Genomic DNA, 25,494 nt, shown 5'->3' with positions numbered 1-25,494 from the left:
TGTCAACAAGGTTAGTCTTTTCTTCTGCGGTTACTGTCTCTGGTTTTGTGCTTAGAAAGTCCTTTCCCACTTGAAAATGAGATAAATGTTCACCTGTGTTGGCTTTTATTCTCTTTTATGGCTTCATTTTTTCCACTTACTGTAGAGGTTAAGAGTGTGGGTACTGGAGCCAGACTGTCTGGGACAAACCCAGCCTCAGCTCAAGCAATTCGTGTGATTTTTAGCCAGGCATTTAACTTCTCGATACCTCCATTTCCTCATAGGTACTGTGATGGTTATAATAGTACTGACCTCAAAGGTTGGTTGTAAGGATTAAATCTCTCAACCTTGTTAGATGCTTAGCCTAGGGCCTGGCATACAATAAACCCAAGATCCATATAAGATTATTATTTATCTCTTTAATGGATCTGGAATTTATTTTAGGGTACATGATGAGGGTGACATTTCAAACTGGGCAGGAAGGGGTTGGTGGAAAAATGGACTGGTTAGTCATTAGCTTTATTTTCCCCTTAATTATCCCAGAACCATTTGTTAAACAATCTATTCTCCAGCGTCCCCTGGTTTGAAATGCCGTGTTCATCACAGACTCCATTCCCTCTAGACATTGGTCTGTATTTGAGCTTTTCCATTCTGTTCTGTTCCTCGGTGTCTGTTCTGGTGCCAGGGCCACAGCGCTTTGCTGATTGTTGCTCTGCAATACAATATAGCACCCGGCCGAAGGCCCTGGCATCTTGCCCTTTGTTATTCCTCATTATTTTGGAATAACGAAGGATCAGCTCCTCCAGCCAGAGACCAACAACTGTTCTTATTTGGAGCATCTCTCTCTCTCTCTCTCTCTCTCTCTCTCTCTCTCTCTCTCTCTTTGTCTCTCCCCATCTCCCTGTGTTGTTTCTGTCTCTCTTGTTCTCTCTTTGACTTTCTGCTCCTATGGGTTCCTTCCCCCTCCTCACTGTCTCTCCTTCTCTCGGTGTCTCTCACTATCTCTCTTGTTCTCTTTGTTTCTCTCTCTGTGTGTCTATCTCTGTCCCACCTCATGTCTCTCCCATCTCTCTCTGTAGCTCTTCTTCTCTGTGTCTCTCTGTTTGCCTATGTCTGTTTGTCTATCTCTGTTTCTGTCTCTCAGCCGGTCCCCTGGGTAGAACGGCAGTTATCAAATCAAAGCCCTACAGACACCTAACGGCTCACTCAGACACAGAGCACAAGGCCCCTGGCCCTCATCCGCTCCACACCTCTCCCCTTCCCAGAGTACAGAGAGGCAAATTGAGGCTGGGAGATGGGCAGGAGGGCCTCTCTGAAGGCCTCACAGAGATGCAGTGGTAGAGTTGAGACCCAAGCTCAGATCTCAGGACTCTCAGTGGGGCCCTGGCTCTGTGTCTCTCCCCCACAATGGGCCTCAGTTTACCCCTCAGCACCCATGACAGGGGCAGGGGGACCCTGGGCTGTCTCCCAGCTGCTGCCGTTCCCCCTTCTACCCTCTCACAAGTTGGACCCTCATGGTCACAGTGTGGGGCTAGCCTCACAAGAGCTAGGCTGGGTGGGGTCCCAGGGCCCCATGGGTCAGGAGGCCTCATGGCCAGAGGGTGGTGATACTAGAGGGACATAAGTCAGTCGGTATATCTGTGGGTCTGGCTGTGGACAGAGCTCAGCCGTGTCCCCAGAGTTGGCACAGGTCCCTGGGATCCTCTATCCCACGGCTCCTCCAGAGAGCCTGGTGGTAGACTCTACCAGCAAAGGCCAGGGCTCTGACTGCTCCCACCATGAGGTCCTAGCTGAAGGTCTGCCAGCCTCAATGTCCCCTTCCTTCCCTCCCCATCTCTGGCAGAATGGCTGTGAGTCTGGGAGCGCTGTCCCAGAATGGACAGGGAGATGGAGGCCCTGCAGGGGTCCATCTACTGATCACCAACATTTTGTTAAGCATTTCATGTGCGTTAACTTTGGAAGATGGGTACAATTATTGTCCTGTTTTACATATGAGCCCAAGGAGAGTTACAGCTAGTTAGTTTCAGAGCCTGGCCCCAGGGGAAGGCTCTGAGGGGGAAGCAGAGGGGACGATTCTGACCCTCCTGCCTTCACAGAACTTAGGAGGGAGGCTTGCTGCAATTCCAGGCCTGGCAGGCGGGAGGCACTAGGAACTTCGGGAAGTTCCAGTGATTTTGGACACCAGGGACATAGGCCTTCACCTACTGAGAAGTTGGACCCATGGACCCCACAGAGTCTGTGGGTTTGAGATTCTGGGATCATTTGAATCTAAGAAATGATGTTCTACGATTCTGAGGTTCTAGAATAGTACCATTTGAAGACCCTGAGGGTCCCAGTCTCTGTGGGGTCTGCATGGCGCTCCCCAAGCATCAAACCTTGGGCCTCTCCATGGCCCAAAAAGGGCCGGGTCTACAGGGCCCAGGGCTTGTCATGGTGGCCAGACGGACGTCACTCACCACATCCGCCAGCACCCACATCACCCCACCTGGGCCTGGCCGGCTGCAGGACGGGACGGCCAATTCTCGGAACGAAACCCGTGGGGTAGGGTACCTGCCCCCTTCTCTTCCTCCTTGGTGCCGATGAAGCCCAGCGCATCCGGCCGCCATGACGTCAATGGCGGAAATATCTGGGGAAGTCGGGGGCTGTGACAACAAGGCCCAGATGCAGACCCCGATACGAAAACACAAACTATGTCCCAGAAACATCCTCCATGTGGCTTCTAAGAAATAGTCAGAAAAGGATGCCCCAACAGACAGTGCAGGAAGCCGGCTGCCCAATCTGGCCCTCCAGGTACCCCACCACGAGACAGACCATATCCACGGCCCCCTTCTGAGAATGTATCTATGCTGCCCTGAGTCAGGTTGTTGCAGATGTGTCTGAGGAGGCGATTTCTTATAGGCTCTGGCCAAGGGTCCAGGCAGCTTGAGAAGTGACCACAGGCTAGCCGTGTAGGCCAGGCCAGAGCGGTGGAAAACATCCACTCATTCACCAAAATCAGTATTGGTTCGCTCAGGTCTTCTGTGACAAAGTACCACAAACTAGGTGGCTTAAATAACAGAAATGTTTTGTCTCACAGTTCTGGAGGCCAGAAGTCCAAGATCAAGGTGTCAGCAGTGTTGGTTCCTTGTAGGGCTACGAGGGAGAAATCTGTTCTCTCTCCTAGCTTCGGATGGTTTGCTGGCGCTCTGACATTCCTTGGCTTATACAAGCAACACCCTGATCTCCGCCTTCATGCACTCATTCAGGCCCTTGTTCTGAGCCTCTGTAGACCCAGGCTCCTGATTCTCACGCAGTAATGTTCTAAGGCCCCGAGAGAGTAAGGGTTTAAATACCTGGATTCACACCCCCACCTCCGTCAGCACCATAACTCTGGCAACCCCCATGAGCTGAAAGCAAAGAAAGAAAGGAGCAACTGCCCCCTCAGAGCCCTTCTTCTGCTCCCCAGGGCTGCTCTCGGCAGCTGTGTGCCCAACCCAGTGCTATGGGGCGGGGTGGGGAGACACACACATACACACACACACTTTCCGGAGAAAGAAGTAGAGATCTCAAGTCACCATGGGGCTGTGGGACACTGTACCTGGTTGTCCCCTTCAGTAAAATGGAAGTTGGGCTTGGCAGTCCCTTCCAGCTCTGGCTTCCTCTCGGATTGGTACTCTAGCATTCCGAGAAACCAAGGCCCTGCCCATCGGGGAGTGTAAGGTTCTGGAGCCATTCTGGAGGATTTTCTGGATAGGGCTTGGATAGGGGAAGAGAGGAAGAGCGGGCATTCCAGGCAGGTCGAATAGCATGAACAAAGGCTTGGAGGCAGGCCTGAAGAGCAGAGATTGGGATGAACTCCGGTGGGAGCCGAGTCGAGGAGCTCGCACAGGCCCTGGCTCAAGAGAGCCTGTCTCTCCTCCTCTCTGGCACCTGCCCTGCCAGCTCCATGCGGGGCGGGAGCCCAGAGATGATCTCAGATGGAGAGCTCCAGACTCCTGTACTCAGCTTCCACACGGCCTTGCCACTTGCATGTCTAACACCAGAGTCGTCATGTCCCTCCACACCTGGATCACCACCCCCAACCCTGCTCCCCCATCTCCCCCATCTCAGGTCATGTCAGCTCTGTCCTTCCAGCTGCTCAGCTAATACCCAGAAGTCACCTTGACCCTCCCTCTCTCACCCTCCGCATCCAAGCTGCCAGCAAATTCTCCTGACTCCACCTTCGAAACATTAACTCCGAACCCACCCACTTCTCACCATCTCTACTGCCATCATCCTGGTCTGGACTGTTGCTTGCCTGGACTATTATAGTAGCCTCCTCACTAGTCCCCCTACTTCTGCCCTCACCTTCCTAGAGTCTGCCCCCCTCACAGCAGCCAGAGGGATCTCTGGAGTCCATGCCCACCTTGCACTCCCAGATATGCCCGTCACTGGGATAACATAATGCTCCCAGGAGAAAATCAGAAAGCAGCCCCCGTGGGATCAGCAAAGGTCGTGTGGCCTATACTGGGTTCAGGGAGGACAGGAGGGCTGAGGCTTGAAGAGCACCACTCAAGTGCTGAGACCTATCCTGGCTGAGGCCCCACAAACCACCCCAAATTCCCCACCACCCTCAGGGAGGACACCTCCCCAACAGGCCTGTGCCAGCGTGTACAGGCACGCTGTGTGCTGGCTCCGTGTATGTCTGCACGTGGCGTGTGCTTGGAGACACAGGCACACCCGTGCTCCTGACACCGAGTATGTGTGTGCACACGCGCACACACGTGACCAGAGCTGGGGCCCCTTTGGGACACACCCCAGCCAATGCCTGCTCTGACCAGAGGGGGTGTCCACATGGTTCAGATGGTTGAGCATTTCACACACACCCCAGCACGTTTGTAACTCCTTCCCCTTGTGTCCCCGCAGCCTGCCCTCGGACAAGGACCCAATGCCCAACCCCAGGCCAGCCAAGCCCTTGGCCCCTTCCTTGGTACTCAGCCCATCCCCAGGAGCCTTGCCCAGCTGGAGGGCTGCACCCAAGGCCTCAGACCAGCTGGGAGCCAAGGGCCCAGGGACAACCTTCCAGGGCCGGGACCTCCGAGGTGGGGCTCACGCCTCCTCTTCCTCCTTGAACCCCATGCCACCATCGCAGCTGCAGGTGAGGCCTAGGGCCCAGGATGGGGCAGGCAGGGTGGGGTACCTGGGCCTATAGGTGCCGACCTTTACTGTGGCACTGGGCGGGGGGCCCAGCTGGGGCACAGGAAGTGGTTTTCTGGGTCCCAGGCACGTCTGTGACTTATGCAGATGTCACGGGGCCAAGAAAGTCCCCACTTAGCAGGTCTCAGAGATTCGAGGCTCTCCGCAACCTCCCAATCCCTGTCTCAGGATAGGAGACCCTATCATGGTCCCACAGGCATAGCCATGTGTGTCTCCATCCCCCTGTGACAGAGGGCTTGGGGCCCAGGGAGGTGAGGTGACAGGATGGAGGCCAGCTCTGCCACTTATTAGCTGTTTGATCTTGAAAAAGTCACCCAATCTCCGTGAGCCTCAGTTTCCACATATGTAAAATGGGGTTGGTCATTCTGCCTAGTACGTGGGGTCGTTGGTGAGGAGTATACGGGTTAGACATGTAGAACAGTGAACATGAGGATGGCATCTCACCCGCCTGCCTTCCCCCAGCTGCCCACAGTGCCCCTCGTCATGGTGGCACCCTCTGGAGCACGGCTGGGTCCCTCGCCCCACTTGCAGGCACTCCTCCAGGACAGGCCACACTTTGTGCACCAGGTACCAACCCAGAACAGGCAGGGAGGAGGGAGCAGGCGGGAGAACTGGGGAGAGGACCTGGCTGAAATGGACCCCATGTGCCCCTAGCTCTCAACGGTGGATGCCCATGCCCGGACCCCTGTGCTGCAGGTGCGCCCACTGGACAGCCCAGCTATGATCAGCCTCCCGCCACCCACTGCTGCTACGGGGGTCTTCTCCCTCAAGGCCCGGCCCGGCCTGCCACCTGGTAACACTGTACCCCACAGCTCCACAGAAGCCCAGAGCCCCCAATCCTTGAACATAAGTGGTGTGGGCTGCTGACTTGCGGCCCTCAGGAGGCCAGAGGTGTCAGGTCTTATCATCTTGGAAACTCCAACCTCTAAAAATGTCAGGCTCAGAACCTTAAAGACACAGAGTGTCAAAATCACGGAACCACAGATCTTTGCAAAGTTAGTCGAAATGTCAGCGCAGTCTTTGAGCTGCTCCACCAGTAGCCTTGGAGATTAGGGACCACAGAGCCCCCTGGGAGTCTGGGCCTGCAAAGCTCAGGAGGGTGGGAAGCTCAAAATGAGAGGCTTTGTGGGCCGAGCTCCAGAGCCTGGCCCCCAGCCCCCAGAGGTGCCCTGTCCCCATCTGCAGGGATCAACGTGGCCAGCCTGGAATGGGTGTCCAGGGAGCCAGCACTGCTCTGCACCTTCCCAAGCCCCGGTGTGCCCAGGAAGGACAGGTCAGTGTGCAGGGCTGGGAAGGACCCTTGCCCTGCCATCCCCTCCTCTGACACACTTTGTCCCCCCAGCACCCTTTCAACCATGCCCCAGGGCTCCTACTCACTGCTAGCAAATGGTGTCTGCAAGTGGCCCGGATGTGAGAAGGTCTTCGAGGAGCCAGAGGACTTCCTCAAGTGAGTGGGTCAGGCCTGTTCCGGTCCAGGGGGGCCCCAGTTTGTGGGAGGAGGTCTGGGGTGCAGGTCTCAGCTCAGGCCTCATCCCGATAAGGGGTAACATGAAAGAGGCAAAAGCTGAGACTGCGGGTTCAGATCCTGGCTCCATCACTCACTGGCTCTGTGACCTTGGGCAAGTTACTTAGTTTCTTGGAGCCTCGGTTTCCTCATCTGTATAATGGGGGCATCATAACAGAGGTGTGTGCTATGATTTACCTCCATTTTACAGACAAAGAAACTGAGGCCAAAGAGGTTAAGTGTCTTGATCAAGATCACCCAGTTCCTGAGTAACAGCCAGCCTCCGGAATCCACACTCCTAACTGCTTTGCCCTGCTACCCCCCCCTCATGCCAACACACCAGCCTTTTATTGATTTTATTGACCCCCAAAGTCCCAGATCCTCACAATGGCTATTGCTGCCTCCTCTCAGCCCCATCTCTCTCTCTTTCTCACTCTCTCTCTCTCTCTCTCTCTCTCACACACACACACACACACACACACCCCTTTTCCAACCATACCCAACTATCAGTGGCAATTCAGTGCATCCCGTCCTCTTCACAACCAGGCCTTCGCACAAGCTGTACTCTCCACCGGGAATGCCTTTCCCACTCTCAGCTCACTACCCTTCCATCATCATCTCCAGCACCCTGGCCATACAGTAGATGCCAAGTAGCATATGTTGAAGGAATGACAGGTGTGAAAGGAAGACTGAGGTAGAAAGAGGGGAGGGAGGCTGAGGCTCTGAGGAGAGACCTTCCTCCCAGAGGGTCTGAGCCCTCCCCACTAGGAATGTTGAGCCGAGAAGCCAGGCTCGCCATGGTCACCCGCATGGACTCTTTCCGCTACCCAGGCACTGCCAGGCAGACCATCTCCTGGATGAGAAGGGCAGGGCACAGTGTCTCCTCCAGAGGGAGGTGGTGCAGTCTCTGGAGCAACAGGTGACATGGGGGGGCGGGGGCAGGGGGGCGGTGGGTGAACCGTACGTCCACCCTGTGCCAGGATACAAGCTCACCCAGGATGGGGGCTGGCATGAAGGAAGGAAGGGGGCAGGGCACTCCCAGGGAAGACCACAGCCTACACAAAGACGTGGTGGAGAAAGATCAGGTTGAGGCCTCACTCTGTGCCTGTCCTCACAGCTGGTGCTGGAGAAGGAGAAGCTGGGTGCTATGCAAGCCCACCTGGCTGGGAAGATGGCCCCAACCAAGGCTCCATCCACGGTGAGCCACCCCAGGCCTACAGGTTGCACAGACTGCTGGGGAGCAGGGGAGAGAGAGGCCCTGCAGGGGGCGGGGGACCTATCCTTGCACCCAGGCCCTGGGATCTCTGGGCCCCTGTCCCCAGCTCCAAACATGCCCAGACCTAGGAATCTGTCCCTTTCTACCTACAAACCCTCTGACCTTAAGATCCCAAATCATGATCTTGAGTTTGCAAAGCAACAGCAAATCGCCAAACACTGAATGCAGACTGTGTGCCGCTGGCAAGACCAGCTATATAACTCACAGGGCCCAGTGCAAAATGAAATCACGGGGCTCAGATTTCAAAATGACGACCGCAGAGCATTAAACAAAGTGCAGGGCCCCAAGACCTTCAGAGATCACATAGAAGCTGGCCCTGGGTGTCAGGCACTGTTTGTGAGCACTTTGGTGATGTTAACTTATTTAATCCCCATGATGCATGGTGAGGTAGGTATTACTATCATCCCCAATTCACAGATAAGGGAAATTGAGGCCAGGGAGGCTTAGGTGACTTTCCCAAGGTCGCAGTTGGGTAGCAGAGGAGCCCAATTCAACCCTAGCTCGTGGCCCTGGCACTGGTGTGCTACACACACTAGTGTCCGTACCCGCACTTTAATAAATATGGCTCGTGCTGCTTTGTGGGATTCTACATCAGAGTGGAATTGAGAAGAGGGTGCCCTTACTTTTAAAAACACTTATTTAAAACTAAAGTGGCAAGTTTAAGCCTCTGGGTCACCAGCCTCTCCCTCTTCCCCCAGGCATCATCCGACAAGGGCTCCTGCTGTATCGTAGCCACTGGCACCCCGGGCACCACTGTCCCAGCCTGGCCGGGTCCCCAAGAGGCCCCTGAAGGCCTGTTTGCTGTGCGGAGGCACCTCTGGGGCAGCCATGCAAACAGCACGATCCCAGGTAAGGATGGTACGTGCCCTACGTGGTGCCCTCTGAGCCCCTCATCTCCCTGCCTGGTACTGGGCGGGGGACTGCTCTTCCCCACCACTGCCACCCAGCCTTTGGAAACTGGCAACTGCTCGTAAAAGCTTCCTCTCTGGATTTCCATGGCCTCCAAGCCCCCATTGTGGTCTCAGATGTCTAGTCCTAGCCCTGTCTCCCCTGAGGATTAGGGCTCACTCACTCTGCGCTTCAGCTACTCCATTTGGTCATCAGAAGGAAGAGAGCTAGCTTAGTAATTCCCAGGGACTCTCCCTCTCCCCACCAAGGAAAAGCAGGGTGACTCGCCCAAGCTCACCAATCCCCTACTGCCCGCAAAGTCTGGGCTGTGGGCTTAATAGCGATTAGGGCCTTCGAGTGCCATCCTGACTCCGCCATTTAACCAGTTACATGCATTTCATGGGGAAGTTACTTCATTTCTTTTAAGCCTTGGGGAGAATAAGCCCCATTTTGGTGGAAGCGGTGCAAAGGGGAAATGATATCATTTATGTCAAGTGCTTAGCAAACAGTGACTGGGATCCTGGAAAGCGGTATTCACGGTGGGATTTCAGGCATGCAGACTCGACAGCCGGTCGGTCGAGAGCAGAGGGTGGGAGAGGGAGCGAGGAGTTCCCTGACGGGGCCTGATCCCACCGTACCTCTGCCAGAGTTCTTCCACAACATGGACTACTTCAAGTTTCACAACATGCGGCCCCCTTTCACCTATGCCACCCTCATCCGCTGGGTAAGCAGAGTGCCGGGCTGAGGAGAAGGAAGAGAGGGCGGAGTGGAGGATCTGCCTCTGTCTGAGCACCCCCAGGCGGGCTCCTGCCTGAACAAACCCACGCCTCAGATGTGATCCCCCATCTTCACCCCAGACCTGCCCCCAAACCCACAACTAGACTGCCATTCAAGCCAGTGCAAGCTAAAAGCTGGCCTTCAACACACCCCCTTCCTGATGGCCACATCAACTCCAAACCTAACTGCCTCCTGGGCCTATAAATAGCCCCCAAACTAGCCCCCAAACTCCTTCACCAGCCCAGACGTACCCCAGTCTGCCGACACATTCCCCCCTAGACCCTATCCCTAACCCCTTCCTGTAACACCTGACCCGTCCCAACCCCTTCATCCTCATCCCCCTAGTGCCTTCCCAGAGGCTTCACCAGAGCCCACCCGGACCTTTATCCTAGGCCCACACCTAACCCTACACAATGCCCCCCGCTCACCTACCTAGCCCCATCCCAACCCGGAGCCTCACCGCAGCCATGGTCACTGACCCTTGACGCAATTCCATTCCTAAATCCAAGCAGATCAAATTCCCGGACCCTTAGCCTCACTCCACGCCTAATCCCAGCCCTGACCCTTAACGACCACACACAGTCAACCTCATTCTTGACCCTGAAACTAACCACATCCCTGACACATAAAATAACTACGTAACTAGGCCCACCTCTGACTCCTGACCTAATGTCACGCGTCATCCCACCCCTCGCCCCTTGACTCACCCCAGTTCATCCCCAGCCTGACCTTTAACCAGCCACTTCCCTGACCTTTAACTCTGCCTGGTCCTTTACCCCTTCCAAATCCTTAACTGGACCCCACTCTCTGGCCCTTACCCTTCCCAAACCCTGAAACCTCACTCTCACAGAGAACTCCAACTCCAACTCTACCCCAGAAATTTAACTTAACTCTAGCCCTAACCCTGAAGCAGACCCCACTCCAACCTCAAACCTGATCCTCTACCTAACCCCATCCCAGCCCTACCCTCACCCCGCTTCTAACCCTGTCTCTGACGCGTCACCCCACACCATCTCCCTTCCTTCCCCCGTCCCCACAGTTCCACCCAGGTCAGAAGGCCCAAGGTGGGCCAGTGCCCCTCTCAGTCCGAATTTGGGGGAGCGGCTCCCCTTACCCCCACACCCCCTAACCTCCAGGCCATCCTGGAGGCTCCCGAGAAGCAGCGGACACTCAACGAGATCTATCACTGGTTCACACACATGTTCGCCTTCTTCAGAAACCACCCTGCCACCTGGAAGGTGAGCACCTCCGGAGGTGGCAGTGGCTGGGAGGGCCTCAAATGCCACTGCGGTGCTGGGTCAAGTTCAGGAATGGGCGGGCCTGGGACTGGGCTTGTAGGCATGTTGAGAAAGGGCAGGAGGTCGATTTTTGGTGGGGACTGCTGGCCTCAGAGGATGACTGCCTGCCTGCTCCCCTCCCCAACGTCCCCGGCCCGGCTGGCTGGTCCTCCTTCCACAGAACGCCATCCGCCACAACCTGAGCCTGCATAAGTGCTTCGTGCGCGTGGAGAGTGAGAAGGGGGCCGTGTGGACCGTGGATGAGTTTGAGTTCCGCAAGAAGAGGAGCCAGAGGCCCAGCAGGTGTTCCAACCCCACACCCAGCTCCTGACCTCAAAGCCAAGGAAAGAAGGAAGGACAGGGGCCAAAACGGGGGAGTAGAAGTGGCTGGAGGCAGGGGTGACCGGCCCTGAACGTCCCTGCAGGGACCAAGAAGTAAGGTGTGCACCATCTTGCTGGCCAGGGACCCTGCTCCCCAGCTGACTGCCCTCCTGGATCACATGCTCTGCACCAAGGCTGCTCAGAGGGACCTTGGCCCCAACCCCACACCCCCGCCCCAGCCCCCTGCGACCGGCTCTCCAGCCAAACTGAGCCTTCACAACCGACCACACACACAGCCTGCCTCAGTCGCTCTCACAGATGACCTTAGGGCTGGAAAGGACACAGAGAGTCGCAATCCTGTCCCTTGGACTCAATACAAACCCTAAAACACGAAGAGCCTGCCTCAGTACACTCACACCACCTCAAATCCGCAGTCACACAAACAGTCACACCCGAGCACAGTCCTGTCAACCCACATGCCCCAAAGCACACACCCGTAGCCAGCTTCCAGGCCCACAGGTGCAGCGTCACACGGGGCATGCCCAGACACCCGCACAGAAGCAGCCTCGGTACCTTCAGGATCTCAGGTCCCAGAAAGCCACACAGACACATGCTGGTCACACACGGTATCACACAGCTCCCGACACAGACGCTCGGTCGCACAGACTTTCTGAACTCACCTGCATATCTCACACACCCACAAAGCACCCCAGTGGGCGTCCTGAGTCCCACGCAGACACCCAGGGCCATGCACACCGACTCACCAAATGTACCCAGTGTCTCACCTGCCACCCGCCCCCTCCCCCATCCTGAGCCCTGTGCCCTGTGCCCCCATCCATGCCTCAGCTTAGACTGCAGACAGAGCCCCTCATTTATTTGAGATCCAAGGCCCCAACCCCCAGCACCCTCCGCAATAAACTGCAGCTGAGCTTCCACACTCTGGATGGTCGCCCCAGATAAGGGTTGGGGTCAGGTGGGCAAGGGTCTGGGGCCAAGACTACAGCAGGAGGAACTGGACCACAAGCAGAGGGCATGGCCCAGGCCAGTGCTTGGCCAGTGCCCCCAGCACCCCAAATCCCTGCCTGAGGCCTGGGGGAGACCTCTGCTGGGGGCTGCTCAGGCCTCACGGACCCGGCCCAGGAGGCCAGCGTTCTCCTGGCGAAGGGCTCGGTAGTCCTCACGGATCTTCTCCAGGTTGCTGAGGGTCTTCTTGCCCATCTCCGTCTCAATCTAAGGCAATGCGAACCGCAGCCCTTCAGCGTGCAGGGCCGCTTTCCCAGCTCCTGCTCACCAGCCCCACCCCATCACAGCCACCCAGGGCCCCTCCCATGCTCCTTCCACCCCCTCCAACAGCAGCCTGCTCTGTCCCACCGCCAGGCCTCTGCACATGTCATCCGTCCACCTAAAGCATCCTTTGCTATGTGGCAGGACTGCCCACCACATACTCGAGCTGAAGCCTCTGCCAACGGCCCTGGGAGGCAGGTGTGAGGACCCTCAGGGGGAAGGAGGGGGCCAGAGCAGGCCACTGGGCTGCTCCAGGTCACACACACAGCGCCTTAGGGGCAGGGCTGTGTCTGGTTCCACAGCCTCTCTTGGCATAAACCGAGGAGCTGCCTTGGTTAGCCTTCCCAGCCCCAGGCCTCACCTGCTCCTCAAGGTCTCGAACCTCCCGCATGATTGTGCCCGTGTCCTCGATGGTCTGGATGAGCTGGCTGCAGTTCTGGGGACAGCAGGAGCAGAAGGCTTGCACCCCAACTTGGCCCCACCCCAGCCAGCCCCCAGGCACGCTTCTCCCCTCACCTCATGCAAGGCAGCTAGATACTTGTAGGCCTTCCGAACAGCATCGTCCTTTTTGGCATCCTGACCAGACAGAGGAGACCCTGAAGGTGTCGGTGGGCTGTCCCCGCCTCACCCCGCCCCTACCCCACCCCCACCTCCAGGCCCCCACAAGGCCACCCTCTCCCACTCCCTGACTTCATCTTCCCCAGGGCAAAGCCAGGCCCGAGCATCAGTGTACCTACGAGGCTCACACAGGGCCCAAGGCCCACCCCACCCCCGCACCCAGCCCGGCCTGCCCCACACCTTGAACACAAGCTCATCAGTCACCGCAAACGTCCGGTCCAGCTTCCCAGACAGGGAGTTGATTTCCTTCTGAAGCTCCTTCGTGTCAGACAAGATCTGGCAGAGACCAGGGTAGCCGTGAGCCCGTCTGGGGCGGGCAGCCGGCCAGCTGAGGGCATTCACGTTTATGCTGTCCCATCCAGACAGGGTCAGGGGTGGCTGGAGTGGACTGTGTGGGGCTCTTCTGTGTCTGGGTATGGCCAGATAGCTCTGACTTTCAGAGGGTGTGAGGTCCCCGTGTAGCCCTGCAACACACATCTGCCCCTTCGGCATATCTACCCGTATGACCCACCCTCCCTGGCCACGATGGCGTACCTTAGTGATCTCTTCCTTCTGCTTCCGGATGTTGCCCACAATCTCCAGGATGCGCTGGGTATAGGCCAGCCGAGACACGTCTCTGGGCAGGGTCTCGAGCTCTGACATCTAGGCAGAGACAGCAGGTGCTCCCTTAGCACCCACACCTCCCCGGCTCTGAGTGGCCCAGGGCCCCCACACAGGCCTTACCAGCTGCTTATAGACGTCCTCCTTCCGGCGGGCCTCTTCAGCAGCTGCCCGAACACTCTGGTGCAGCTCCTGGATCTCTGCCAGCCGTCGAGAAGATTCCAGCTGCCAGGACCCCACGGGTAGAGGGCAGTGAGGCAGAGCGCAGGGCTAGCCCCCTAGGGAGGAACCGAACCCGCCCCACCCATGGCCCCGGACCCCACCACCTACCTCTCTGCAGTCCTGGAGCTTTCGGAGGTGGCGGTACTCAGCAAGGAGCGGAACACGATGCTTTTCCCACTGACCTGCCAAGTGGATGACCCGCTGGGCACTGCTCTCTACCACGAGCTAGGGGTGGTGGCAGGGGGGCTACATGTCACACTGGCTGGGCCCATCCAACTCCGACCCTCCCAGCCCAGCCTCAGCGCCAGCCCCACCTGCAGCTTGGCAAGGTTGGCAGCCCCGTCGGGCAGCAGCTCCACCGCCCGGCTCTTCAGGCGCAGGGCCTGCTCATGCTCCGCTGTGCTGAGCTTGCTCTGCCGACACTCGGTCTCCACCTGGCACCCAGGATCCCCACTCCCAGTCAGTGGGGAAGCCCCATGCACACCACAACCTCCCAGCCCCCGCTAAGCCTGGAGAGCCCTGACCTAGCCCAAGGCCCTCAGATGACAACACATCCCTCTAGGGGCCCTATGGGCCCCTCGGACCCCTCCTGATAGTAACAGAGACCTATAAGCAGTGACAGGCACCCACAGGCCCCTCTGACCCCTCCACCTCCACACTGACTCCCCAGGACCCCTGATGCCCCACAAGCCCCTACAGAGGCCCACAGACACTTACACCCTTCCCGAGTCTCACAGACACCAAGGCACCGCTAACCCCTGCAGGTCCAACACCACCCCCACCCCCAACCCTACATCGCCCTCTCATTCCCACTGATTCTCCTGAACCCTCAAGAGGCCCACAGGTCCCCAGTGTCTCCCATGAACCCTTCTGACAAGTGCAGACCTCTACAGAGTACCCCCTCAAGTCCCTCTAAGCCGTCTAGGCCGGACTTGTGACCTGACCCCGGTGGACAGCCCCTCTCCCACACCCACCTGCACGAGGCTGATTCCCAGGGTCTTCATGTTGGCTTCAACCTCTTCAATGTTGCGATTCACTCCCTCCAGCTGCTCCCGAAGAGACTCCAGCTCCTGCTCCTGAGCTGCCCATGTGTCCTGGGAGGCACAGGCAGTCGGGGTGGGGGTGTCAGGCCCAGTAGACAGCCAAGGGCCCAAGACACCTCCCCCGCCCCACCATTGCTCTGCTCACCTGTTCAGGCCGCCGGGAGGTGGCCGGCACATCTGACACCTGGGCTGCCTGGGCCTCGGGCTCCTGGGGAGCGAGAAAGGAGCATCCTGGCTGTCGGGGAAAGCCCTGCCCCTCAACACCCACCAAAAGCACCTTCCCAGCACCATACCCGGGTACAGTACCACTGACGGCTGTCAGAATGTGTGTGAGGATCAATGCACTCTCTGACCTTAGACTGGAGTGTTTGCTCATAAAGAAACCTCCCTGACCCTGACACAGCTCTTGCCCATCTGCCCATGAGAAGGACGAGGGCCCCTCTGGATGACCATCCAAGGAGAGAAGATATGTCCAGAGGAAACTGCCCAGGAAAAGCTGGGGTCTGCACAAAGAGCAGCCCTACACGCTTACATAGTTCCCACCCCTCTACCCTTTCTCCACGGAAGTCCCCAAAAAGCCAGGGGACCGTTCTGGGTGCCCATCCACCATGGGGAGAGGGCAGGTGGGAACACGGGCCCCTGTATGGATAAAATGTGGTGTGTGTACATCAAGCAATACTGCCTTGGCCCCATCAGCATGCCCCAGGGCCACTCAGGCCCACCCACCAGATGGAAGGTGAACTTCTCTGAATGTGTGAAGCGGGAGCCCTTGGGAGCACCAGTCCTGGCGCCAGCACCCCAGGCCTGCAGCAGCTCTCCCAGGTCTCGGGCTTGTTGAGGGGGCCCTGGCCGGCCCCAGGTCTGGCGCAGATGCTCGGCCAAGTGCTTCTGCAGCCGCTGCCGCTGAGCCCGAGTATCCTCCTAGAAACAGTGGAAGAGTGTGGAGGCCTGCGGGGTACCCAAGGCCCTGCCTCCACCAGGGAGCTGCTTGACAAGGTGCTACCCCCAAGTTGCACCAGCCATCCAGCCTCTCCCACAAGGGGGCCTGGACCCACTCTCCTGGTCCACAGGCCTGGGAGCTCCCTGAGGACGGGGCCTCATCTTCTTCAGCCCTGCTTCTCTCTACCCACTGGCTCCCTGCACTGGAGGAGGCTGTGGGAAGGGAGAGAAGTAAGCCTGCAGCCCCCAAATTAGAGACCGACACTCAAAAGATATGTGGGGACAGAGCAGAAACCGAGTCAGAGGTGCTGGGCAAAGAAGGGGGCAGAGGCAGAGTGGAATTGAGAGAGAGAGAGAGAGAGACATGAGAACAGAGGCAGTTTTGAGACAACTGGAGAAATCTGATTACGAACTCAGTGTTGGATGGTATTAAGAGGTCACTGTTACCAATAGAGGGGACACGGGTTTGAGCCCTGGTCCAGGAAGATCCCACATGCCGCAGAGCAACTAAGCCCATGCACCACAACTACTGAGCCTGTGCTCTAGAGCCCGCGAGCCACAACTACTGAGCCTGCGTGCCACAACTACTGAAGCCCACGTGCCTAGAGCCCATGCTCCACAACAAGAGAAGCCACCGCAATGAGAAGCCTGCGCACTGCAATGAAGAGTAGCCCCCGCTCACCACAACTAGAGAAAGCCCACACGCAGCAACGAAGACCCAATGCAGCCAAAAGTAAATAAATAAATAAATTTAGGGGAAAAAATGATGTAATAGGTTCTGGTTCAAAAGATAAAATGCATATACAAAGCTTTAAAAAAAAACAAAAGAAAAAGAGGTCACTGTTAATTCTGTTAGGTGTGAAAATGGCCCAGGGGTTGTGTTAAAAAGTGCCCTTATGAGTTAAGAGATGTCTGCTTAAGTATTTAGAGTTAAAATGATATGATGTCTGGGACTTGCTTTAAAATATTACAGAAAAAAATGTTAGAGAAGGGATGAGGAAAGATTGGCAAAATGCTTATATCTTTTTTTTTTTTCTCTTTTTGGTTGTGCCTCGCGGCTTGTGGGATCTTAGTTCCCCGACCAGGGATTGAACCTGGACCCTCAGCAGCGAAAGCGCTGAGTCCTAACCACTGGACCGCCAGGGAATTCCCACAAAAGGCTTATAATTGAAGGTGGATGGCAGGGACATAGAGTTTATGAGACTATTCTCTCTACTTCTGTGTCTGAAATGCCTGTAAGTTTAAAAAAGAGAGAAAAAGATAAAGACAGAACAAATGGCAGCGGAGGAGGCGGAAGGAGACAGTTCCAGAGGCAGACAAAGTGGGGAGAGGATGGGGACAGATACTGAGGTGGACAGAGGGGAGATGGAGGCGGATATAGAGGTAGATGAGGCAGAGACACAGAAACGAGGAGACAGCAGTGGGGAGAGAGAAAGAGGGGCAGCAAAACCACAGAAGGAGAAAGCCAGTGATGAGAAGAGACGGTGCAGAGATCTGGAAGCCACACGTCGGTGATGACGGCAGAGACAGAGAAAGAGGGAGCGAATCAGGGGCAGGAAGAAGGTAGTAGAAACAGGGAGGAAGGGAGCAGATCCTGACAGCTCTGGCTGCCTGTGCACGTCCTTCGGTGGAACATCGCCCTCAGAAGAGAGCAGTATCACCACCCTTGTCTCACAGCAGGAAGCGGACACTCCGAGGGGCCATACTGACTTGTGCGAGGGCCACAATCTTTCTGACTCCAATGTTCTTTCAGGCAGGGAGCCAGGTAGTTGCACACAGGGAGGAGACGATGGAAGAGAGGGACAAAGTGGGGAAAGGAGAGGGGCAGAGGACTAACGGGAAACGAAATGGGAGCCACAGTGAGCAGGGACCTCGTCAGCAGGGACCAAGCACTGGGCAGTACCTGGACGGGGAGGCGGGATGCCCGGTGGACCCAGTCCTCATCCCTGGGGCAGTCCCGGCCCGTGTGCTGGCAGAGTTGGATGGCGTGGCATTCAAGAAGCGAGGCCACCCTCGCAGCAGGCTGCGGCACCTGGGCGGGGGCTGGTAGCAGCAGGGGACTCGCCTGGAACTCCCGGGGCTCTGGAGGCAGCAACAGAGTCAGCCAGCCCTCCTGCCTCACCATGCAGTTAGGCCCACCTCTACCCCTCCCCCCAGCCCCTCTCCAAAGCCTCATCCTCACCTCCTCTGGAGAGCAAATCAGGCATGAACAGCCTGCTGGCATGGAAAGGCTTCTGGTGGGCCGAACCCTGGTGAGAGAGCAGAATCAGACCTCTAGGATGAATCGTGACGGGGGGCACCAGGGAGAGGGGGCCAAAAACCTGAGCACCCAAATGGGGACAAGGCAGGCAAGGCAGCAACAAGCAACACTGACATGAGTTGAGGGGTCCCACCTGGAGGTGCTGCAGCTTAGGAGTGCGAAGGAGGGGTGGGACCCAGGGCAGTGCTAGCTGGTCCCGGATTTGGCTCCCGATGGCCCGGAGGAGGATAGCTGAGTCACCTAGGGAAGTGGGGAGGGAGTGTCAATCAGGTGACAGTGCCACAACTCCAAAAATGCATACCCTGGGAAAGCAGCCTGACTGCCCCCCCAGAGATACATATCTATGTAGCTATCATTCTCACACTCAGACATTCAACAAACACTTATTAAGCACCTACTTAGAATGGTACCAGTCACCATTCTAGACCCTTGGGCTACTTCAGTGAACAAACTGATAAATATCCTCCTGCCCTCCGGCAGAGGCAGGTAGAGGAGAGCGTGACCAAGGCCATAAGTACAATACAGAAGACTGTCAGGTGGTCATCAGGAAAGGAAGATAAGGACCATTGAGAGGAAGATATAATTTTAAACAAGGCAATCCAAGGAAGGCCTCCCTGAGGTGACATGTGAACAGGAACCTCCAAGAGATAAGGGAGTGAACCATGAGGCTATCTGGGTGAGTAAGCCAGCATATGCAAAGGCCCTGAGGCCGGAGTGGCCTGGTGTGGTTAGAGTAGAGTGGGCAAGGCAGGAGGTGAGGCAGAGAGGCCCCTTCCAGCACCAACTCCCCACCTGGGTCAGCCCAAGCCCCAGTTCCCTTCCCCCTGCCCTGCATCCCCTCTCCCAGCCCCAGTCCTCCCACCTAGTTCTCCTGAAGACATATACCCCACACCCACCAGTCAACCTTTTCACCACTTCCACCTCTCTCAGCCCCCACAGCACCCTCTCCCTCACCCCCACCACGCCCCAGGCACCCCATACCAGCAGGCTGGTCTGCATCCTCAGAGGCATCAGTGGGCAGACGTTCAGCCAGGAAGAGAAGCAGGTCCCGGAGGTCAGGCTCACTGGGGTAGAGGAAGTTCTGATAGCCAAGCTCCAAGGGATATCCCAGGTCCTGGGGGTGGGGAAGGGTGGCCGCTATCAGTCAGGCAGGCAGGATCCTCCTGTTCTGGGAGCCCAGGGCTGAGACCACAAATGATCCCACTCTCTCACCAACCACCACCCTCTGAACTTCCCCTTGGCTCACCAAGGCCTTCAGAGCTTTAAAAATTAAAGCTCCGGGGACTTCCCTGGTGGTCCAGTGGGTGTGACTCCACGCTCCCAATTGCAGGGGGCCCAGGTTCGATCCCTGGATGGGGAACTAGTTGTGGCATGCATGCCACAACTGAGAGTCCGCATGCCTCAGCGAAGGTCTTACGTGCCGCAACTGAGACCGGCGCAACCAAAATAAATAAATATTTTTTAAAAAAATAAAATTAAAGCTCTGGCCTCTCTAAATACGACTCAAAATCCAGAGGCCATGAAAGAGAAGATGGGTATTTCTGAATACATGAAAAAATTTTTCAAGAAAAATTACAGTGAGCAAAGTCAAAAGCATAATGACAAGCTGGGAAAAAATGCTTGGAGTTCATATCATAGGCAAAGAGTGAATCTTTTTCACTAGTATATAAAGAGTGCCTAAAACTACACAAGCAGAAAGACCAACAGTGCAACAGTAACAGAGGCAAAAGATAGGAGCAGACAATTCCCAGAAAGAGAATGAAAAACGGCCCTTAAACATATGCAAATATGTCCAACTTTGCTTACAAGAGCGACTTGAATTGAAAGCACACGGAGAGACGCCACACGAGCATCACCGATCCGGGACAACCTGACGTTACGTTCTCCTGAGGTCCACTCGGGCAGGGAGATACTATCACTTGCACAGAGTTCCTGCCCCAGACCTGAATCTAGTCATGAGCAAACGATCAGACCAATACAGATTATGGGGCATTCCAGGAAACAACCAGCCTGCATTCTTCAAAAACATGTATCATTGCAAAAAGAAACAAAGAAACAAAAACTAAGTAGGACTGTTGGATACAGAAGATTACAAATGTAACAGTGATATGAAATGTATGATCCTAGATTGGACTCTGTAGTTGGAAACAAAAAGAGCTAAAAAGGGTATTTTTGTAACGACTGAGGAAATTTGACCATGCACTAAATATTAGATACTATTACTCTATCAATATTCAGTTCATGGGTGGGATCATGATATTGTGGTTATACTGGCAAATGCCCTTTTACTTGGGAGAGATGCACTGAAAGTTTTAGGTATGAAGTGTCATGATGTCTGCTGCTTTCAAAAGGTTCAGAAAAAAATGTGTGTGTGTGTGTGTGTGTGTGTACCCAGATAGAGAGAAAAGAGTGGAGGAAAATGTTAACAACACAGAAAGCTAGGAGAATGGTGTTATTTTTCTGTTTTCATTTTTCCTTAAATTTGAAAGTTTTTCAAAGTACAAAGCTAGGAGGAAAACTATACAGAGAGACTATTCCTCACCTATTGAATGGGCAAAACTCTGACAATACACTCAGTGGGTGAGGCTGTGGGTAAACAGGCACCCTCTCATACACTGCTGTTGGGAAGGCAGAAATTAAACAATCCCAGTAAAGGCGATTGGGGAAAATCTAACAAAATGGCGTATGCGTTTACCCTTCCACCTAGCAATCCTACTTCTAGGAGTTGACCCTGAAGACAGGCCTCCAACAATTCAAGAATATATATGCACAAGATTATTCATTACAGCATTATTTGCAAAATATTGGGAACTCCCTAAATGTCCAAGCACAGGAGAGGGGTTGAATAAACTACAGTGCATACATACAATGAACTACTCTGCAGCTGCAAAAAGGAAAAAAAAAATGATTGCCTGATATGAAATGATTTCCAGGATATGTGGCAAGGGGAAAAAATAAGGTAAGAAACTAGGTATATGCTCTCTTTTGTGTAAGAAAGGGGGGAAATAAGAATATATATTTATATATGCTTATATCTTCATTTTTTAAAAACTGGAAAGACACACAAGAAACTAATCAAGGTAATCCCCTTACAGCAGACGGGTAAGGGTAACGAGGTGAACGGTCTGGAGTGCCAGTGGGACTTTTCAAGGTATTGTGTTACTTCTGTCACACCTTGGAGATTTCTTTGACTCTTTCAGTAGTTAACCATCTTTTACCCAGTTAACAATTCTTTATATTGAAATTTCCCTATTCAAATTACTGCTGGGGTTTGTGTCTCTGGACTGGACCCTGACTGATAAAAATGACCCACACAAAATAGTAAATAATGTTTTTAAAAGAGGCTATGGGCTTTGGAGTCAAAAAGATTGGGGTTGAAATCCAGCCTGTACTACTTAACTGGCTATAAGGCCTTGGACCGGTTATTCAACCACCAAGAAGCTCAGTTTCTAGCTGTAAAATGGGGCTGACAGTACTTTCCCGATGTGGATGCTTTAAGGGATAAAAGGGCCCATCAAGGTTCTGGGCCAGAGTTGCATGGATTCTGAAAGCATACTTCGTGGATGCAAATCGAAGCTTTGCTTCTTACCAACTGGGTAACCGCAGGCAAATCACTTAACCTCTCTGAGCTTCACTTTTCTCACCTGAGAAAAGGGATACCAACAGTGCCTACTTCAGAAAGTTGTCACCAGAATTCAGTGAGTTAACACCAGGTTACCACAATGCCCAGCACAGAGCACACACTCAAAAAACATCATTATTATACACACATATGTGTACTTGGTCACAACGTAAGATATATTTATTTCAGAGGATCACAGTCAAAACAGTGTGAAAACCACTGTCTTTTAAGCTACTTTACTTTGGGTTTTTTCCGACACCTGCAATCAAAGGACTGTGACTGATACAGAAACTCATTCCAGGAGTGGGGTGTGTGAAATGACAGACACCAAAGTATGGAAGTGGCTGAGTCGCAAAAAGTGCTGCCAGGAGTAGGGCACATGAAGAGGCAGGCACCAGAAGGCGGCAGTGCTGAGCCAAGGTGGGCTACATGAGCAGCACCCAGCTGGGTTAAGAGAGACCTTTTCTACCTGCTCAGGGCAAACCGAGGCTCTGGGGCCAGACAATCACGTGAACCTCTCAATCACGGAAAAAGCCATACTCACGCTAAAGTTAGTGTGAGGAAAAGTAGGTCACCACCAAATCCAGTGGGAAACAGCACTGAGAGAAGGGAGGAAGAGAAAACTGGGGGAAGCCTGATCCCCAGCCCCTCCTCAACACGCCCCACTGTGCACCCTCCTAGCCAAACAGGACACAAGTTCCCCTTTATAAAGTGCCGTCCTCGAGAAGACAGCCCCAGGCCAGGGGACAGACTGCCTGCCTCGAGGGCCACCGAGAGCCCCAGACAAAAGAACCTGAGAACTCCTGAGAACTAGGTGAACCAGAGAGCCAAGGGAAGGGTAGAGCTCTGAGGCCTATTTCTAAGAGACAGAAACTGCACAAGCAAGGAACAAATTCAAGAAACCTGACCACCCAGTCCCTTGGGGCTAAGTGGAAGGTTTCTCTACTGTCAGTTTCTCTACTGTCCCTCTACCACCATACGCTGGGCATGTTGACATTCATTACGTAGCCACAAGTTGCTGGAACACAAGCAGCCAGATCAAGCCTATCCAATAATAGTGATACCACTTGCACAAAGCTTACTATATCCAGCTTTTCACATATGAACTCTTTTTTTTTTTTTTTGCGGTACGCGGGCCTCTCACTGTTGTGGCCTCTCCCGTTGTGGAGCACAGGCTCTGGATGCGCAGGCTCAGTGGCCATGGCTCACAGGCCCAGCCGCTCCGCGGCATGTGGGATCTTCCCGGACCGGGGCACGAGCCCGTGTCCCCTGCATCGGCAGGCGGACTCTCAACCACTGCGCCACCAGGGAAGCCCTGAACTCATTTTTAATCCTCATAGCAACCCTATGTGGTAGGTACAATTCTTACCCTTTTTACACATGAGAAAACTTAAGCCCAAAGAGGTTAAGAGACTAGCCTAAAATCCCAGAACTAATGAGCCAGGAGAAATGACATTTACTTGGAGCCCTTGGATATAGTAACTGGACACAGGTCTGTACTGGGGAGGCATGAGTGCTTCACCAGAAGGCACTTTATTTACAATGGAGACAGTATGTAAATTATTCTCATGAGAGGTAAGCTGCAACAGAGCAGAGTAAAGTTTTAGTGCAGACACTGTTTTAGTTAAGCAGCATATCTTCCTTCGAGTAACCCTCCCTCCCCCAACTCCAAGTGATCCTGAAGGAGCAGCCAATCACAGTGCCCTGTAGGGATGACCAGGTGATCCAAGCTGGTCCAACCAGAGAACGTGGTGGTTAATTTCAGCCAGAAATTAACTGGTTTTTAATTGAACCAGTTTTAATTGAACCAGTTTTAATTGAACTGAATTAGCTGGTTCAACCAGAGAACGTGGTGGTTAATTTGAGCACGTGACTCAAAACAGGGCCTTTTCAGGAACTGGTAAATGGATACTATAGGGGGAAAAGTTCTTGGTGCTAAGCTCAAAATATGAGAGCCAGGGGCAACTCAGGCACAAACTGGATCAACTCATTTAATCCTCAGGACAACCCTACTTTTATCATCTCGATTTCACAGATAAGGAAACTGATGCCCACAGGGGCATCAGTTAGCAAGGTCACACAGTTAACAAGTGCTGTAGCCAGGGTCTGAACTACTCAGGCAGTTTGACCACAGAGCCGGCAGCCTTAACCACTAATGAACGCTAAGCCACAACGGGAGGTGGCAGAGAGGAAAGTCAAGAGTCTCAAAGGAGCTTGGTGACTTTGTGAAGGAGGAAGGAAGAGGCTGTGTGTAATTGGGAGGAAGACACTCACCATACAGGCCTGAGCCAGGCTCATGGCCAGACGGAACCGGGCAGACATAGCAAGAGGCAGCAGGGGGCTAAGGCCGGAGCCCACAGCAGGGTTGATCACACGCAGGCAACGGACCACAGCTTCTACAACCAGCTCAGTGGTGAAGGCTCGCAGGGTCTGCACATCTGGAGGAACTGCCCTGAAGAAGAAGGAGGCAGGCTCGATGGGGGGTGGGGGGAAGCAGTCAGGAAACAGGGATGAGGCTGGGCCGTGCTGCCTTCTGGAAGCCCTAGTACTGGGATGGGGTGGGGAGGGTGGCCACAGTTCAGACAGGTCCTGGGTGTTGCTGGCTGACTTCCATTTGGAAAACTGAGAATGGGGGGAGTCCTCAGGTCCTAAGATCTTGGTGTAGAACGGTGGATGGAAGGGATCCGAGTTCAAAAAATCTCAAATTTCCCTATGCCTAAAAGCCCCAAATTTCTGGGGTCTGGGAAGACCTAGGAGCCCAGGTGGAATAGTCTCTGGGTTTCTGCATCCCCAGATATCATGTTTGCTGCATGTCAGAGGCCCCTAGATACTGACCTGCTAGAATTTTGAGACTAGATGTTGGGAGGCTGGAGTTTTCAGGAGTTCCAAATGTCAGAGTCCCTGGGTATCAGGACCACCCAGTCTCAAGCAATCCAGAAATCAAGCTCCCTAGATGTTGTCATCTTGGGTTTTTAGGACCCTCGAATGCAGGAGTCCTTGTGCGTCGGGGTCACCAAGCATTAAGGCCACCAGATTTTAGAGTCCTGGGGTTTTAAAAGGCTCAGGTATTGGGAAACCAGGTTTGAAGGTTCCCAAGTATCCAATCCCAGGGGATTTTGGAGTCCCTGAGTGCCAGGATCCCAGAGTTTTAAGTTCCCTGGTTCACAGGATAAAGGTGGCTTGGAATCTCCAGATGTCAGAGTCCCAGGGTATTGATGTCAAGATCCACAGATTTCAGGATCCCGGGTCTTGAGGTTCCAAGGTTTTAAGGTCTCGAGGTGTCTAGATCCTGGAGTTTGGGGTTTACCAAGTGTAGAGGTCAAAGGGTTTGGGAGGCCCCGTGTGTGTGTGTGTGCGTGCGTGTGTGTGTGTAAGGAGGAGGGAGGGTCTTAGGGTCCTGAAGTTGCAGCCCTAGATGTCAAGGTCCAGAGTTTTGGAGTCCCGGATGTGGGCATTCCGGGGTGGGCGGGGGCTGTGTCCTTACGTGCCGGCCTGTCGCAGGGAATGGATGAGGATTCGGTCCGCCTCCTCCATGGTAGAGCCGTGTTGGAGTCCGAGGTTGGGTCCAGGGCCGGGTCCGAGCAAGAGAGGCGCAGCTGTGGAAAGCCCGCTCCCTGCTCGCGGTCCAAGGAGTGTCAGGGGCTGCGCGAGGAGAGCCGGGAAGTGTAGTTCCGAGACCAGTTCGGCGCAAGCCGGATGCTTGTCGTTC

General features: G+C 54.6%; 2 protein-coding genes across 7 annotated transcripts in view; one reads left to right on the top strand and one right to left on the bottom strand.

Moving 5' to 3' along the window:
- The window catches only part of FOXP3 (forkhead box P3), a 19,383-nt gene extending 7,251 nt beyond the window's left edge, over positions 1-12,132 (top strand). For 2 of the 5 annotated variants that reach the window (XM_049704478.1, XM_033409740.2), the window contains exons 3-11: positions 4,864-5,095; positions 5,617-5,721; positions 5,809-5,947; positions 6,340-6,601; positions 7,490-7,577; positions 7,776-7,856; positions 8,633-8,783; positions 9,470-9,546; positions 10,736-12,132. In XM_049704478.1, the coding sequence (XP_049560435.1) occupies positions 4,886-5,095; positions 5,617-5,721; positions 5,809-5,947; positions 6,340-6,601; positions 7,490-7,577; positions 7,776-7,856; positions 8,633-8,783; positions 9,470-9,546; positions 10,736-11,089 (1,467 nt within the window). In that variant the 5' untranslated portion in view covers positions 4,864-4,885 and the 3' untranslated portion in view covers positions 11,090-12,132. The remainder of the gene's footprint in view (positions 1-4,863; positions 5,096-5,616; positions 5,722-5,808; positions 5,948-6,339; positions 6,602-7,489; positions 7,578-7,775; positions 7,857-8,632; positions 8,784-9,469; positions 9,547-10,735) is intronic. The other 3 variants (XM_033409741.2, XM_049704479.1, XM_012537474.3) reach the window with 3 other exon arrangements.
- CCDC22 (coiled-coil domain containing 22) lies at positions 12,045-25,494 on the bottom strand. Of its 2 annotated transcripts, none has more exons than XM_004281926.4 (17): positions 25,270-25,494; positions 24,060-24,237; positions 19,145-19,277; positions 18,297-18,403; positions 18,086-18,152; positions 17,807-17,985; positions 15,691-15,885; positions 15,110-15,172; positions 14,896-15,015; positions 14,236-14,355; positions 14,030-14,146; positions 13,823-13,924; positions 13,634-13,741; positions 13,280-13,375; positions 12,998-13,057; positions 12,843-12,917; positions 12,045-12,427 (listed from the first exon to the last, which is right to left on the bottom strand). In XM_004281926.4, exons 1-17 carry the CDS (start codon positions 25,317-25,319, stop codon positions 12,314-12,316), a joined length of 1,884 nt encoding a protein of 627 aa, XP_004281974.1. In that variant the 5' UTR covers positions 25,320-25,494; the 3' UTR covers positions 12,045-12,313. The 2 variants fall into 2 exon arrangements, with proteins under 2 accessions (XP_004281974.1, XP_033265630.1); XM_033409739.2 differs by lacking the exon at positions 25,270-25,494 and adding an exon at positions 24,621-25,217.

The sequence above is a fragment of the Orcinus orca genome, chromosome X (assembly GCF_937001465.1).
Source record: "Orcinus orca chromosome X, mOrcOrc1.1, whole genome shotgun sequence".
NCBI classification, from domain to species: domain Eukaryota; kingdom Metazoa; phylum Chordata; class Mammalia; order Artiodactyla; family Delphinidae; genus Orcinus; species Orcinus orca.
This window is presented reverse-complemented; position numbering and strand designations above follow the sequence as displayed.

Excerpts from the sequence above, each read along its gene's own strand:
- CCDC22 (XM_004281926.4), bottom strand. The coding sequence starts at position 25,319 with ATGGAGGAGGCGGACCGAATCCTCATCCATTCCCTGCGACAGGCCGGC. Across the intron at positions 15,173-15,690 it reads AGAAGTTCACCTTCCATCTG|GAGCCCGAGGCCCAGGCAGC; the intron begins GTGGGTGGGCCT and ends CTCGCTCCCCAG. Across the intron at positions 14,147-14,235 it reads CCAACCTTGCCAAGCTGCAG|CTCGTGGTAGAGAGCAGTGC; the intron begins GTGGGGCTGGCG and ends CACCACCCCTAG.